The sequence below is a fragment of the Empidonax traillii genome, unplaced genomic scaffold (assembly GCF_003031625.1).
Source record: "Empidonax traillii isolate 1590-97213 ecotype Southwest subspecies unplaced genomic scaffold, ASM303162v1 scaffold566:size1034704, whole genome shotgun sequence".
NCBI classification, from domain to species: Eukaryota; Metazoa; Chordata; class Aves; order Passeriformes; family Tyrannidae; genus Empidonax; species Empidonax traillii.
In genome coordinates, this window is record NW_020955759.1 from 636,805 (window position 1) to 652,597 (window position 15,793).

Consider the following 15,793-nt stretch of genomic DNA (forward strand, 5'->3'; position numbering starts at 1 on the left):
AGTAGTTCATAAAACTACCAAATTCAGCATCTTTAGGAGTGGGTTTCATTTCAAAAATTGAATCTATCTAAAGTTTAAAGGCAAGCGTGAACCAGATGAAAGATACAAGTTAAATCCTTCCTCAACCTCAAAAATTTCCAAACTAGAGGACAAAACAATGGCAGTCACATAGGTTTTAAAAACAAAGGTGCCTTTCAAAATTCTAACACAGAGGACAGTCAGTGTGAGTTTATATTTGTCCACACTTATCTGTGTAGAAGTATTCCCACACACCAGGTGTAGGCACTGACCAGTAGGTTAGAAGCAGGGCTGTGACGTAGGTGCCCTCCATTCCTACTGAAGATAAGAAAAAATGGAAACTCAGTGAGGAGAGGGCTCAGAAAAGGAAATTCTGGGCATAGGATTCTGATACGCATACATCCATTTTATTCCATGACCCTTTCCGTCAAAATTAACAAGCCCTGCTTTGAGGAGGAATCAGAATTTGGGCTTCTCTTCTGCCATATGGAATGAGCAGGTGGGAGAGAGGATATTTTAGCCTGCAGAGATAGATAAGAGGAAGCTGGAAGTGTTGCAAATATAATGAGTTTATATGGCCATTTCAAATCAGATTATAGATACCATGTGGCAGAGTAATTTTTCTATCAACACAACATCAGGGAAGTTTATTTTGTTGTGCAAAAAATAGGCACAACTTGCAAAACAAGGCCAAAGTCCAATGGATGAAGATGGGACCAGTTCCAGCCTTTTACTTGTATAAAATAAAAGACAGATTAATTTTGTCTTAGTCAAGCATCTAGAGTAACATGGTCATTACAGGTTAATTTCCACTTTGACTGGGTAATGATCTTCCTTTTCCTTGGTTGTTCCTTGTTGAAATACTAAGAACTTTCTAAGTCTTTTATTGAGACTCATGCTTTGTCCTATCTATTTTGGTGCTATCCAAAGGTATTTGACAATGCATGGTACTTGTATTTAATCAAAAAAATGTTATATTTTTATGTGTGTGTAGTTATCTATATACAAAATTTTCTCTAAGGATTAAGTCCAAAGGTACATATGTAATCATCAGTCTCACTCAGGTAATATTCAAAATTAAAATCAAATTAAGATAGGTAGTGTAACTACTTTAGAAGGATAGCCCTTTTCTTAATATTTTTTATTTTAAAATGTTCATGTTTATCATCTACTGTCTCCATTTTTAAAGATGGAGAAAGGACACATAAGAAGAAATTTGCAAAAAATTAAGTGAAGTTAAAGTCAGTCTGCAAGTGTTAATCTTAGACTCTCTAGGATACCAAGTGCTGGTTCTGTGTCTTCATGTTTTGAGAGGACTCAATAACCTCACTGGATATACAGAAAAGACTTTTCTGAGTTTCCATAACAGGTTTAATCCAGTTGGCTTTGTTTGGATCTTATATCCACCCACAGATGCACGTGAGACAAAAAAAGCCAAACCAAAACAAAACTAAACCAACAAAAGCCAGGAGCCATGCACTCAATTAAGGAAAGCCATCATATGATGCCTTTGCTCTCAAGAGCAGAATTCCAGTCCCAAAATTCTGTGGGAGAACTGGGTTTTATTTAAACCTGTCTAGGGGAGAGTCTGAGGAACAGACTCCTTCTTGTCTCAGAAAAATGTCAATGACTTAACTACAACTGCAGGCTAAAAGGGGTTAGGGATATTCTCTACTTCTGCTGTTAATATTCCAACCACTTTGCAGCAAAGTGTCTGTTCCATCTAAACAAATGGATGAATGAAACTCTGGTAAAGTCATTTACGGTTTTAGTCATACGAAGTATTTGGATAAAAACGCAACAACAGAGAGATAGCATCAGTCAGTGACTCACAACTGCTCTCCTTGTTCACTGCGGGAGAAGTTGGGAAAGCATTTTCTAGAATAGCACGCCAGCTGTAAATCACAGAGAGAAGCAGACATCTCTCCTGCTTTACATGTTTAAGTCCTGTTTCTGTTCTCATGACTCCTTACTCCTCTTGCATGTAATATTTAAAAGATATATTTGTCCCTTTTCAATAACTAGAAGAAACAGAACTGATGCTTCTCACCTTCTCTTCAGAGAAGAAATCTATCCCACTGTATACAAAATCACATTCTTGGTTACTTATGGGGCTCATTTATTCCTGCCTGTAGAGGTTCAGTGAGACAGGTGAGGGGTGTATCTTCACCTCATGTTTGCTCCAGTGGCTATGGCTTGCTCCAGAGATATAAGGATTATGGCTTCATATTTCTTCACTGAGATCCTGTCTCTTCCTTCCTGTATTTGAAGCTATTACGGCAAAGGATATCTTCCTCCTCCAGTAATGTTTTATGAAAAAAACCCGAGAACATACTGATCACATATCTGATGCAGGTAGCTATCTACTGGAAATAGGCTTTTTCTGTGAGCATCCATTTTCCAGTGATGTCTGTTTCATGGAGCTGCTTAAGTAGAGGCAGGGGAAACCATAGTCTTTTACCTTTCCTCCTCTCCCCTCCCTTTCTCTTCTCTCCGCTCCTCCCTTCTCCCTTCACATTTGGCTGCTGGCACCTGAGCTTGAGCTCCTAGCTCATGGTTGTGGTTTCAACTTGTTGCCAAACCTCCTTAAGAAATGGGATATTTAACATTACAAATTATGAAGACTTTTGTGGCTTGAACTTTAAGTTATTCTCCATTCATCACTCAGAGACAGCTTTGGCAGAACTGGATTCCTGGCTTATTCTGTAAATGGTGGAATTAAAAATTCTGAGACTGCTAAAATCCTTTTTTGAGCCCAAGGATTAATAACAGAACTGCTGTTAACTGGGAGTGCTGTTTCTGTGCCACAGTAAAGAGACCAGCTTCTCAAGTATTCAATTATTCTGTCAATGTATTCCAGATCTCTGGGCATTTCTACTCACTCCTCTGTCTCTCAATTCCTCTCCTTTGCTGCATTTTCCAGTTCAGATTCCTTGAGCTCAGTTCTGCTCTGGGACAAGGACAATGTGCTACTACAGATAAATTAAAGATTCCTGATTGCCCCCATTTTACACCTGAAACAACAAAGAGACTGAGCCAAAACACATGAGATTTCTGAAGTGGAATCCACGTGATGTGGAAAAAGATCTGTATCTCTTATCTTTCTTTTTTACTTTGGTGACACTGACTGTTCCTCTTGCTGTTTCAGACTTTATTTGAAAGGTCACAGTGGAACTGCTGGAAAACAGAGCAGCCTGATCTTACATGGTGCTGAATTCAGTACAAAAGATGCTGACAATGACAACTGCATGTGTAAATGTGCTCTCATGTTGACTGGAGGTGAGTACAACTCTGAAAATATGTGGTACACTGATAGGAATCGACTGTTTTCCTAAAGCAACCAAGGATAAAGTTGTATTCATGGATGTGTCAGTTCTGAGTGACAATTCCTTTTACTGTTATTACTTCTACTCTTTTGTGTAGTATACATATATTGTGGTAGTGCCAAAACCTCCAGATTCTGCTCTGAAGCTGTTGCAACAATTTCAAAGGGAAAACATAAGTTAGTGTAATTGTTTAGGAAAGAATGGAAAAATAAGAGAGAAGAAGCTAAGAGAGAAGACAATTGTAAGAAATGGGAAAATCAACAAAAAAAAAAAAAAAGAGAAAAAATGTAGAGAATTAGATGTTACAAGGTAAAGTTTAAAAACAATCAGCATCTAGGCTTTTAATATAGTATCTCTTATACTTAAAAGTGGGATTCTGTTATTGAAATAATTATAATGTTTAAACTTTCTGTGTTATATGAGCATAATACATAAAGTCACAGTTAATGGAGTGACTAATTCACTCATCTGTGAAAAATTAGACCTACAACCATCTGTTTTAATCTGGAAGATTTAAACTGGTATCCTTAGTGAACTGAGTCAAAATGCAGAAGGGAAGAAAGAAAGAATAGTTGAGGTGGGGAAGAGCACAGACAAGGTATACTGGGACAGTTTAAAGCACCAACTCAATCTGACTGCCAGCAAGTATACTGTATATGATTGATATTTTCTCCCTCCAGGGCAGAGGAGGAATATATAAGATTATCTCCCCATGCAGACACCTAAAGCTCTAACCTAAGAGTGAGAACTTTCCCTGGAAAATGATACTTATTCCCAGTCGCTATATGGGCAAACTCATTTTTGTGTCTAGAATACCACATTGTAGCAGAAAGCTTAAAATGGGATTCTTTGGTTCATTGACTGTATGACCAAGAATGGCCCTTTCTTATCTTCACATCCGATCTTCTTTGGAGATTTTCACTGATTTCTAACTTTCCCGGAAAAGATCCTATAGCATTTAAATTTTTCACTCTCTTGGATCCGATTGTTAAACCAGTATTATTTGTGGTTTCTGGCACTCTGAATCCAGCTCAGGTCATATTTAGACATATATGAGCCTCCAAAGCTGTCATTTGCAAGCAGAAGATGGGTTCCCATCACTGAGAATTCCCATGAAATGCACAACCTACCTCCTCATTCTCTTTTGCTAAGTGGAAATTACCCAGATGGGAAAGTCTTTAAGGAGCCCATTTTTCAAATTTCCCTAACGTCCTCTAGTGATACCTTATTAAAAGTCATCATGGAAAACTTCTTACCATATACAGGAGATCAGAAAGTACCTTTTTATTTCTGTAAAAAATAGATGCTAATCAGATAGTTCTGGAGACAGACAGAGGATAAGAGTGTCGACAGTTTATTTTAATTAAAACTGTTGACCTTTCCCGTTAGAGTCCATGCTAAATCAAAGTGTGTTATTTCCAGGGCAGTCCAGAGTCTAATGGGAAGCTCCTGAGTATGAGTTGTGTCTGTGCTGAAGTGCAGACTCATTCGTGTATCAGAGCAGCCTGGAAATGCCTCTTCTCCCAGACAGTTAATTCTGGGAGAAGAGTGGTTTGTTTATTTTCCTGCTCTGACTTCTATGGCAGGTCAGTGCCCCGCTAAGGTCAGTCTGCTATTGAACAACCATTCCACAAGGTTCACAGGTATTGCTGCAGAATTCCTGTAAATCCACCAGAAAACCACGTATTGGAATATACTGGTAACAAATGAAATGAATAAGGAAAAAGGGAAGAATTACCAGAGGCTGAAGAAATCACAAATATAGGAAATCAATGCATAGTAAAAGGAGATGGAACTAACCTTTGGAGACGGATAAGTCTACTCTTGTGAACAAGACTCTGAGTACTAGTCCTTTGGACACAGGCTGTACAGCACTGAGTAATTTGTAGTTCTTCAAAAAGAGAAAGACTTTAATCAAGTTAGATCTGCTATGATCTGCTCCTTGAAAAGACTTTCTCATTCCTTAAGGAATATCAGAAATCAAATTAAATACTCAAACATTTTTTTACTGAGTATATTTCAGTTTTGTACCAGACAAAGACTAATTAATAAAATTGGCAACGATAACAGGTTTTGGAAAACTTTTTTTTTTTTTTTCCAAAAGATATCAGACTGTTAGTTTTGGCATCATCACAAAGAGCTCTGTAATGATGAATGATATGAAATCTGCAGGCAGGTTTCTAGCTATCTTGACAGTTTGGGTGAGCCTGTTATCTCTATGAGGTGAACTGAATTTATTTATGTCAGGAATAAAGGCTGAGATAAGCTGAAGCTCAAGACTGTGATATGGTTATAATCAAGGCTGAAAATAAAATGTAAAGAAAACACACATTTCTCTCTGTGATCTTCCTAGTTGTCAGTTTTATTTGGTCTATATCATAACTATTATTCTCTCTCCTCCTTTATCTCCTCCCTCTTCCCCGGAATGAAAAATTAAATACTGGGAGATTAATACAGAAGCACCAACATAATTGTGTGTGTGTGCCTTCCTTGTCCTTTCAAATGCCTTCCTATGCTACTTGAATTTCTCTTAATATTGATTTTAGGGAATGGCTTCAAAAGTGCATGCATGAGCTGGGTTCTTAGTCCCTGTAAACTTTCAAGTTATTTCCATGTTTTAGCTGGTTTTTTGTGCCTTGGAAAAATTAAACTAAGCGTGCTTGTTTTACTTTAAAGACAAATTATATTTATTCAAAGAATTGCTTCATTGGTTTAGTATCTCAGGCCAGTAAACTGAGCAAATGGTTTTATATATATATATATATATATATATATATATATAGACACACACACATTATTTCAAGCCTTGTTTGAAAGAGTACCCTAGTAAGTTACATACATGGCTTTTTTTTTTTTTGCAAGAAACAGCTTTAAAAATACAACAAACTGTCACCAGAATGAAGCAATGAGTGGATGTCCAAAGCACTTGATATAGATTTCTAGTACAGCACTTAACATTTAACATCTCAGGATCAAATCCATGGGCCAAGTTCTTGTCCATTTGCTCACCAGACAGCTGAGCCCCAAACTGTGCAATTGCTTTCAATCACTGGAAAGTGACTTACAGTAACTTGGCTCATAGTGAAAGAGTTTTAAGGTGATTTTCTTTGTTTGGCATTGGCTGCAGTCTGAGATGTTCACATAGGTATTTACCTTGCTTCAGGTGAAAAGCTAAACTTCTGATCCCTAAAATAGTTTGACAAAAAGATAGGGAGACTTTCTAGATGTCTTGCCAGGTTTGAAGCAGCATAAATTTACTGAAATAAATGGTTTTTTGCTTTATTTTACTGAAAGCAAAGTTCCATCCAAATGCAGTCTTCTGTCTCTGAAAGCAGTCAGTATGGGTCTAAGAAAAATGCAGATAAATTAAACCTCCCTTGAATATGTTCCCAGTATACTGAATCTCAGGGGCTTTTCCAATAGATACCTCATCTATTAAGTCAGACTGGTAGTCTTGTCAATCCAATGCTCTAAGGAGTACCTAGGCCTAGAAATTACTTCCAGAGGTCTTGTAGTCCCTTTCTAAGATAGATGTTTCTCTATTTATTTCTATCTTTCTGTTCACCTTCAAGATTCCCAGTGATATTCATTCTCATAATAAAATCTGTTACTGAGTTTATCTACACAGTATAAGAAGTTAACCTGTTGACTAACTGATTCTATGATAATTTAAATGTTTTCCATCTCATTCTATCCTTCATCAGTGGAAAGCATAGACCATTTCTTTGCATTCCTTTGGAAGGTTTTTGTATTAATTTGAGATTGTTGGCAATCTGTCTTTTGAATTCTGAGCTAAACAACCCTAAATCTTTCATCTTACATTTCCTCTTCTGGAGCCTGTCCTGTGGCTCCACAAATAGCTTGAGGTGTCATCCAAAACTTTACCCAGTCTTCTAGCTGAGAAGTTATCAATGCAAAGTCAAGCAGATCCTTAGTATTATAAACCAAATTCTTTAAAATATAGAATGTCAGAAACATTGAAATCTTTCCTAAAATAAGTTATGTCTTGTGATCATTGAGGACTATTTCAATATTTTTGCATTAGAAATTGTTCTTATTGGCTTTGTTACCAAATGTACTAAATTTTATGGACAAACCCAAAGGCTACAAATAAATATTGGCTTTTCATAGGATCCATTTATCCCATAAACCCATACAAATGTACCATTCAAACACACTTTGGATCTTATTGAATGACCTGTATAGATCTTACTTATAGACATTCAGTGTCTCCAGTACTCAGGAGGGAGAATAGAAGTGTGAGGAAAGGGTCTGCCATCAAATGTGCAGTGTTTAGACACCTATTCTTTTACTACATAAAAGGCAACTAAGAACCCTCCCATCAAACCTGAATGATCACTACCCTGTTCCCAGTGCATGCAGGATTTACAGGGCACTCATTTCATGTAATTGATGAGCATTAGGTTACTAACACAGAATATCACATGCATACATGCTTAATTACAATTTACACAACAAGCCAAAAAAGCAAAACTATTAGCTTTGGCATACAAAAGCCTTTTTTGTGTTGCTTTTGACAAAGAAGATTCTATCATGAAAAAGTTATAATTACCACTTAAGAAAGCCCATATAACAGAGCAATGCTACTTTTTTAGGTATTTTTTGCAAGAATTTGTGAAAATTATTTCAATATACACTCATATTCATCCAAATACATAGTACAGGCAGATCAGTGGAGCTCAACCTGGCATAGGTGGCTTAAGCATTCAAAATATGTTTATTTAATGAAAAGACCTGGTATGTAATTTAACAAGTGCCCATTGGTAATAGGAACAGTAAAGACCAAACCACAAGTGTCCACAAGGAGTGAGCATACATTAACTGCTCCAGAAGAGCATCTGTCTACAGTGAGGATTCCTATTTATTTGTGTAGCTGAATTTTCAAACAACTTGTCAGTGTATAATTGGAATTATATTTTGTCTGTATGATATATTTTATGACCTAGGGATTTTTATTGCAAACAGAGATAGTGCTGCTGGTACTACACAAATCATTAGAGGTAGGCTAACCTAACAAAATGAACTGACTCTCAGTTTAAATAAGCAATTAGTGTCTTTGTAATGGCAACAACTCGAAGAAAATATCTCTGTTTCAGAATAAAAACTCTCTTAACTTTCCCATGAAAACCTTCTCTTTACTACTTCATTAGTCACTTCAAAATCTTGCTTCTACTATTATTTCTTATAATACCCAATCTTTGTGATTCTCATGACTGATTAAAATATCCTATGGAAATTATTGCCAAAAATTATGTTCCACATTAAAATCTTATTGCTATTCAGAGAAGACTTTATACTTATTTGGGAAAGCCATTACCTTGTCGTGAAAAATAAACAGGATTCCTCATATGAGGAAAATCTTGTGAACTCCAGGGAATAAGCCAAGATCTAGTTACTGAGTGTCTTTTCTTGGGTCAAACTGTCACAGCTCTGGAGCTTCTTCATTTGGTTGTTCTGAAGTGGTGGTGCTGAGGTTATCTCTTTCAGAAACCTCTGTTTGTGTTCCCCCACGTCCTCATAGCTACCAAGAAAGTCACTGCTTCCATTTCTCTTTTCCTTAATACACAAAGCATCTGAAAAGACATTTCCTGTGCATCCATTCATGGATTTCATGAAATATTCTGAGTTGGAAGGGACCCAGAAGGATCATCGAATCCAACTCTTAAGTGAATGGCCCGTATGGGGATCAAAACCACTACCTTGGTGTTATTTAGCACCATTTTCTAACCAACTGAGCATCCATGCAAAGATATAGATTTGGTGTTGAGACATGCAGTGGGAAGTCTTGTGACAATCTGAGGCTTTATGGGGAAAGATGACCTATCAGAGGATGCAGGGGAGCATGGAGAGAAATAACAATATGGAGAAAAAAAAATGCACCAGAAAACAAAACAAGAAACCCACCTCACTTATATATATATATATATAAAAAAAAAAGACAACAAGAAAGAAAACTCAAACGTTTAATGTAATATTAGGAAACATCTTAAAAAAATAATACAGTCTCACTAACAAGAACAGTATAGTAGGAAAAAATTATGCTCATTCAAACACACTTTGAAAGAAGTGTTTATTTAGAAGAAATCTGTGGTGAGGGATTTGTGCAAGTCCTCACAAATGTTTCATAAAATTATGTGTTTCTTCAGCTCATTCAATTTCTTACGTAGATTTTGTAAGGCATCACTAAAAACCTTCATGTTCAAAAAGGCCATTTATGGAGCTATTCCTGTTCCTTTAGGATGAAATGGTAACTAGCTCAGCTTGTCATCTCTTCATCCCAACACTGTGAACAGAACCCAGGTGCATCTGGGTTCCAGCTTTGAGAAATGAGGGTTAGGATTTCTCTGTTTTACTTTGTCTTAAGTTTCTGCAAGATTATGCTATGGTTACAGTAAAACATCAGCTGTACATCTTTCCCTTTCTTTGGTTATTGCCCCCATAAGTATAACATTGTAATCAAAGGGAGGTCAACTGTACCAAAAGAGAAGATTGTCAGAATTTATCTGGCATAGATTCTTCCCTAAAGATTTCATTATAAAGTGCTACTTCTGAAAAAAAGAAAACCCTAAGTATTATCCAAAGTCTAAGGAAATACAAGAATAGAAACATAAATTACGTGGATCTGAATACAAATGACAGAGTAAACACTGGACCCAAAGGCTAAACATGGTCAATATCTTGTCCATAGTAATAAACCATAGTTTAAAATACCTTCACATAATGCATTCATTATAGGTAGATAAAAGACTAACCACTGAGGGAATTAGATAATTCCCGAGGACTGTGCACCTGTCTAAAAGGAGTTTCTTACAGTCTAATTCCATTTCCAGAAGTCAGAGTGGGAAACACACTGGAAATTTAAAATTCTCTGTTTGATTCCACAGGGATAGCTGCAGAATTAAATAGGCACTCATTAGATGGTCAGTTTGCCACTACCAGTACTGTTTGAAAATAGTTTACAAAGAGTCCTGAGAAGATTATAATCCTGTGATGTGCAGGCTGAAATAAATTTTTTTAAATAAAACGGCATTTAACTACCAAAAGCAAAAGTTGCCACCTGATCTTTATGCTCTTATTTGTCTCTATGCATGACACAAATGTTCGTTACAACCATATTACATGGAAAGACACATAAAACCTGGGCTAAAGATTCAAAAAACTGAAGGTCTTACTATGAAAAAAAAAAAAAAAGAAAAACAGAAAGAAATCTTTCTGACAAACTGAACTTCTAGCCACTGAGGTTAATACATTTTTGACATTGGGAGTATTAGCTTTTTGCAGCCTGGGAATTCATTCTTCCATTCTCAGTCTAAACTAAGCATCTTTCTTTTACATTACATAGATACTCTGAAAGTGTTGGAGAGAAAATTCTATTCCCAACAAGATATCAGCAAAACTCCCGCTAGTTTCAGTGGAGTCAGCATGTCACCTAGTTTATCTTTGTCAGTTTGTGTTCTGTAATCTTGATGTTGCCAAGTTTCATGTTATTTGGAGTTTTTGTTAAAAACTCTAGCTCCCATGGCAATCTAAAATTCACCTTATAAGATCTTGGAGAGAGAGACAAGAGAGTTCACTGACTCATTTCATCTTAAAGCAAAATTTAAAAAAGATCTGAAGATTTACCACTGACTTCTTTTTCTCAGCTGGTTAAAGGCATACATGCATATCTTCACTGCAGAAGTCTGAAGGTGAGATGCTTTTTTTTGCTTAGAGTTTAAAACTAAACCTGCACTTCTAGCAAGTTTAAATTTTCTACATTCAGTCACACAAATGTTCCAGAGTCATTACACTTTTTTATGCTAACTACTCAGTTTACTACTCCTTCAGTTATGCCCATGCAACTATTTACAGGGCCATTTTGTAAATCAGGTTGCTGGTTTGCTCTCCCAAAGCAAGGTTCTGGGTTTTTTTCTAAATCTGTCACACTTTACTTTTCAGAGTAGTCTCATAATGTAGCTGCTGGAGTGGTGAAGTAGAATCACAAAACATCTGGGCAAGACTCTTCTTGCCCTGTCTTTCCAGTATAATAAAATACGTATAATTTCACTGAATTCAATGGCTTAATGGGTAGGAAGCTGCATCTTGCTGTGAAATAGCAGGTATAAAGAGGGGAAGAAAAGCCAGTTAGCAATTTTCTAAGCCTAACTTAGATATAAATCAGTAACAGTTTTAATATATTTTGTCATCAGTGTTAGTCGAGTGGCCAGGAATTTTTGCCTACCTATAGACATGTAAATAAGGAGCATTTGGCACTTTTCAAGATCAAGATTAGAAGGGTCAAAATTTAATATAAGTTTCACATTCAAAATTATAAGACTAAGAACTAAATGTCATTGTCCTGTCCCAAACTGTACATGCAATAAATATACCTTGATTGAAGTGGGGCACACTCTCACCTAAATGCATGCACACTCAGGTAATCATATATATCATCCACCCCTGCACACTGTTATTCTGACATCCTACAGTGTTGTAATTGTCTTCTTCACTCAGTCCTTCCATTCTTTTGCTGAGTCTTGCTTATAAATTTATCACAATCTTAAAGAAAGTATCTACGTCTCTCCTTACACACAATTTTAAATGTTGATTGTCTATTACAACAATATTCTAGTAACTGTGACAGGGCAGCACCACCATTCTCACAATCCAGTGACTGGAAAGATCTAACCTGGGAGCAAAACCAACTGAGCACTTGAACAATCACAGTTAAAGCAACATAAAAGAACTGGTAAATAAAATTAAATCATGTTTATACTCAAAATAACCTAACAAGTGAAATTATGCAAAATAATTTTGAATTATAATCTTTCTCTGAGGTTTAAATGAAAACTGCAATACTGTCTAAATATGAAAAGCAGTTTATTTGTCTTTGATGTTCTTGCTTTTGCTTCACATACTGCATGTAAAACTAGAATGAGTTGGGATGTAATTACTTTTGCAATTCTGTAAATACAAATGTGCATTCTCCAGCACTGCTGACTACAGAATAGCACAAAAGAGCAAAAAAGGAAAATAAGAAAACATCACACAGCCCACACAAGGACTATTTATGAGACCAGAATTTGATAATCAGCTAAACTAATAAACCAAAAATACTTAGTGCAGTTGCAGTTTAATTTTTTGTCTTAATGATTTCAGGGTGGTGGTTTGATGCCTGTGGCCCCTCCAATCTCAATGGGATGTTCTACACAGCTGGACAAAACCACGGAAAGCTCAATGGCATCAAGTGGCATTACTTCAAAGGCCCCAGCTACTCCCTGCGCTCCACCACCATGATGATTCGGCCCTTGGACTTCTAAAGGCATTAAACTATGGGTTCCAGAATAAGCCAGGATGGCACTGCCCTCAGCAGCAACACTTCACGATCTGAAGGTAAAAGGTGAAGGGCTTCTTGAAAGCAAAATGTAAGGATGATGCAGAGTCACTTTGTTATTGCTCCATAACCTGCAAATATTCCCGAAGAGTCACCCCATGTTTTGATGACTGTGGAAGGGTTGGTTTAGAAGAAGGTGACAGAAATGGTTTTCTAACGAACTGGATCTGGCTATTCTTCCTAAACTTGGTGCTTTTCAGTGGATGTATTTTTTTTTCCTTAAATCAACAACAACATCAGAATTTGAAGAACTGAAGCATATCAGCCATGGTCTATTGAGTAGAATGTTATTCAGCAGTGAAATGACAACATTATACCCACAAAAAAGGATTACAGAGACACCTTCATTAAAACTCATTGTAAGCACTCAAATGACCACTCCGAATATTGTTTTTCTTAAATGAACTGAGTTTGAATAGTGGATGGATTTATGTTAATCCTAGAGTCAAATTATTTGTGTGAATATTATTTTTCATTAAATCCTTTAAGGACATGTTTCTCATAAATAAACTGAGTCAAACTTATGAATAATGATAAGGATAATAAGAATAAATTCTTCAGTTGCTCTGTAGAGGTAAATCAGATAATTGACATTATCCCTGAGCTAGGATTTATAGTGTGATAACAAAAGTAGCTGTGTTTTGAGGCTTTTCCTTTCTTTCATTAAAAGCGGTCTGAATGTCATGTAGAATAATTAATGGAAGGTTAAAAGAATGTGAAATATTATCTTAAAGAAAATATGGGATTTTGCATGGAATTTTTCCATCAAAAGTACATAGGGAGGCAAACTGTTAGGGTATATAAAAATTACATAAATGCATAGCTTAAGGCAGTGGATTCATTTTACAGTATCCTTGCATGTGCACAATTTATCCTTAATTACTTTACTTCCTTATTACGTTTTTTGTGAATATCTGAAGCATGTCAGTTCTACACAGTGCTTAGGCTACAAGTATGAAAAATACTCATCAGAACTGTATAAAAAATAAAGAATTGTGAACTTGTAAATAGCATGTTTATATTTCCTGTAACAGTCATTTAATTTGTACAGGCAGCCTTGACCCTATGCAAAGGGTGAAAAGCCTCAAAAGGGTATAAATATTAAAAGAACTTCAGATGACTGCTTATAGGTTGCTAAAAAGTAATTTTGTTCTATTAAAATTCTGCAGAAGTGTGGGACTATTGGAAAAGATAAAATTCTTTTAATAACAAGCAACAAAGTAGCTGGGTGGCCTATTGAGGGTATAAAGACAACTCTATTTACAGTCCTTTGTGATTTAGTCACAGGAATAAAGTCTATTTGGGAAAGCAGCTTGCGGTCATTCTACTTCTGCTAGATATGAAATGAAAAACTTTACCCTATTCCCACTGAAATCAAAAGTATTATTCTCATCAACGAAATTGGGACCAACGTGTAATGCAAAATCTGCGTGTGGTGAGGTATTTGCTCACCAGTTTGTTGCTTTGTTTCATTCATTAACTGTTTCCAAGATCAGGAGCAACAAAGATCTGATTCTTTTTCAAAAGATGATGATAGCAGAGTATCTTTTTTTTTTTCCCCCTTATTTTTTTACCTTTTTTTTTTCTTTAGTAGTTTATTTCTATGGAATAGAGAAAAAAAAACAACTTGGATTTTTTTTTAAGCATACCCTTCTTAAAGATCACAAAGCCCCACAAGGTTCTCTGGTTTTGTTACAATTTGATGTTTCTTTGGTTTCAAGTGGGAAGTTTTCTTGTGTAGTTGTATATATTTATATATATATTTGAAATAATCTTGACTAAGGGTTAATTTGAAGTTTTTTGCTGAATACGTTACCAAACTACTCTTCACTCAGCACTTTCTCATAGAACTGTTTTGTTCCAGTTTTCAGAAGGTTTTTTTAATGGTATTCATTTGTGTGCAAAATATGTGGTCAGTCTTCCGCCATATTCTCAGAAGATATATTTTGGCAGGTCTCCAAGTTAAGAATGCCATTTTTGCAGATCCTATTGTGAAAGACAAAACACATTTAAAATTAACGGCATAGTATTTACTGTTTATTTATCTGGGTTTGAAAAAAATGTGGATTTTGTTTCCTATCCTTTATAATAAAACATTTTAAAACATGTGGAGTCTGTGATTTGCTTTGTTTCAAGTACAACTTTCTGTTACAAGCTGATAACATTTTAAAAGCCAATGTCACTCCTTGTAAGAAATATTAATAAATTTAGATAAAGCTTAGAAAAAGAGGAACTCTAATTAGAGTTTGTCCAGTGAATATTATTTCTAACCTTTCAAATACATATTTCAGTATTTTTTGTTCAGTTTCCTTGATAAAATCATGCAGCTATATTTTTTATTTTAAGTTCAAATCATACAACTCTCTATTAAACCTTAAAATAAAAGTTTTCTTTAATTCCACAGACAAAGATACAAAATGAAGTGTGATGTTTTCCTTGCCTTATAAAGTGTTCTTCTATCATCCACTCAATCATGTTGCATGACAGTGACAAATCTCCTGTTATCTTTTACCCAGAAATGCCTCTTGCTCCATTTTTATGCCTTTTAACACTATAGCGATCAGTTTTAACATCTCTTTGTAGACAATTTATTCTCATTTTCTCAAGAATTTTTGCTTAATTGGACTTGTTCATTCAGAGCAACCTGGCTTTTCAAACCAACAGCTGTAAGGAACTGCATACATAAAAGCACGTTTTGCTCCTTAAGTTGAATAAATATGTACTGCATGATTTGAAGAGTTGCAATTCATTAAAATGGTCTTTCTGGAGTTGATTTATATTACAATACTATATATATACATTATATTAAAATGTTGCTTGCCTTGAAAGATACTACAATTCCAATGGTCAGTGGTAATAGTAACTTTACTATTTACCCTTCACGGATAATTTGTTCCTGATTCATAAAATAAGAATATACAAAATTTTTACAAAGCAATAGATGTGTTTTCAATAACATATAGATCCTTAATTTTTATTCTCTTCTGAGGCTGGAGATGTAATTTAAATGCACACTTTTCTAAGTGCCCTAACATCCAGTACTTGCCTGTTAAGT

At 35.6% G+C, this 15,793-nt stretch overlaps 1 protein-coding gene across 1 annotated transcript in view; it reads left to right on the top strand.

Annotated features, from left to right (window-relative positions):
• ANGPT1 (angiopoietin 1) overlaps positions 1-14,895 on the top strand; it is a 156,525-nt gene extending 141,630 nt beyond the window's left edge. The window contains exons 8-9 of the mRNA XM_027897914.1: positions 3,167-3,297; positions 12,504-14,895. Of these exons, the coding sequence (XP_027753715.1) occupies positions 3,167-3,297; positions 12,504-12,664 (292 nt within the window). The 3' untranslated portion in view covers positions 12,665-14,895. The remainder of the gene's footprint in view (positions 1-3,166; positions 3,298-12,503) is intronic.
• The last annotated feature ends 898 nt before the right edge of the window (positions 14,896-15,793 follow it).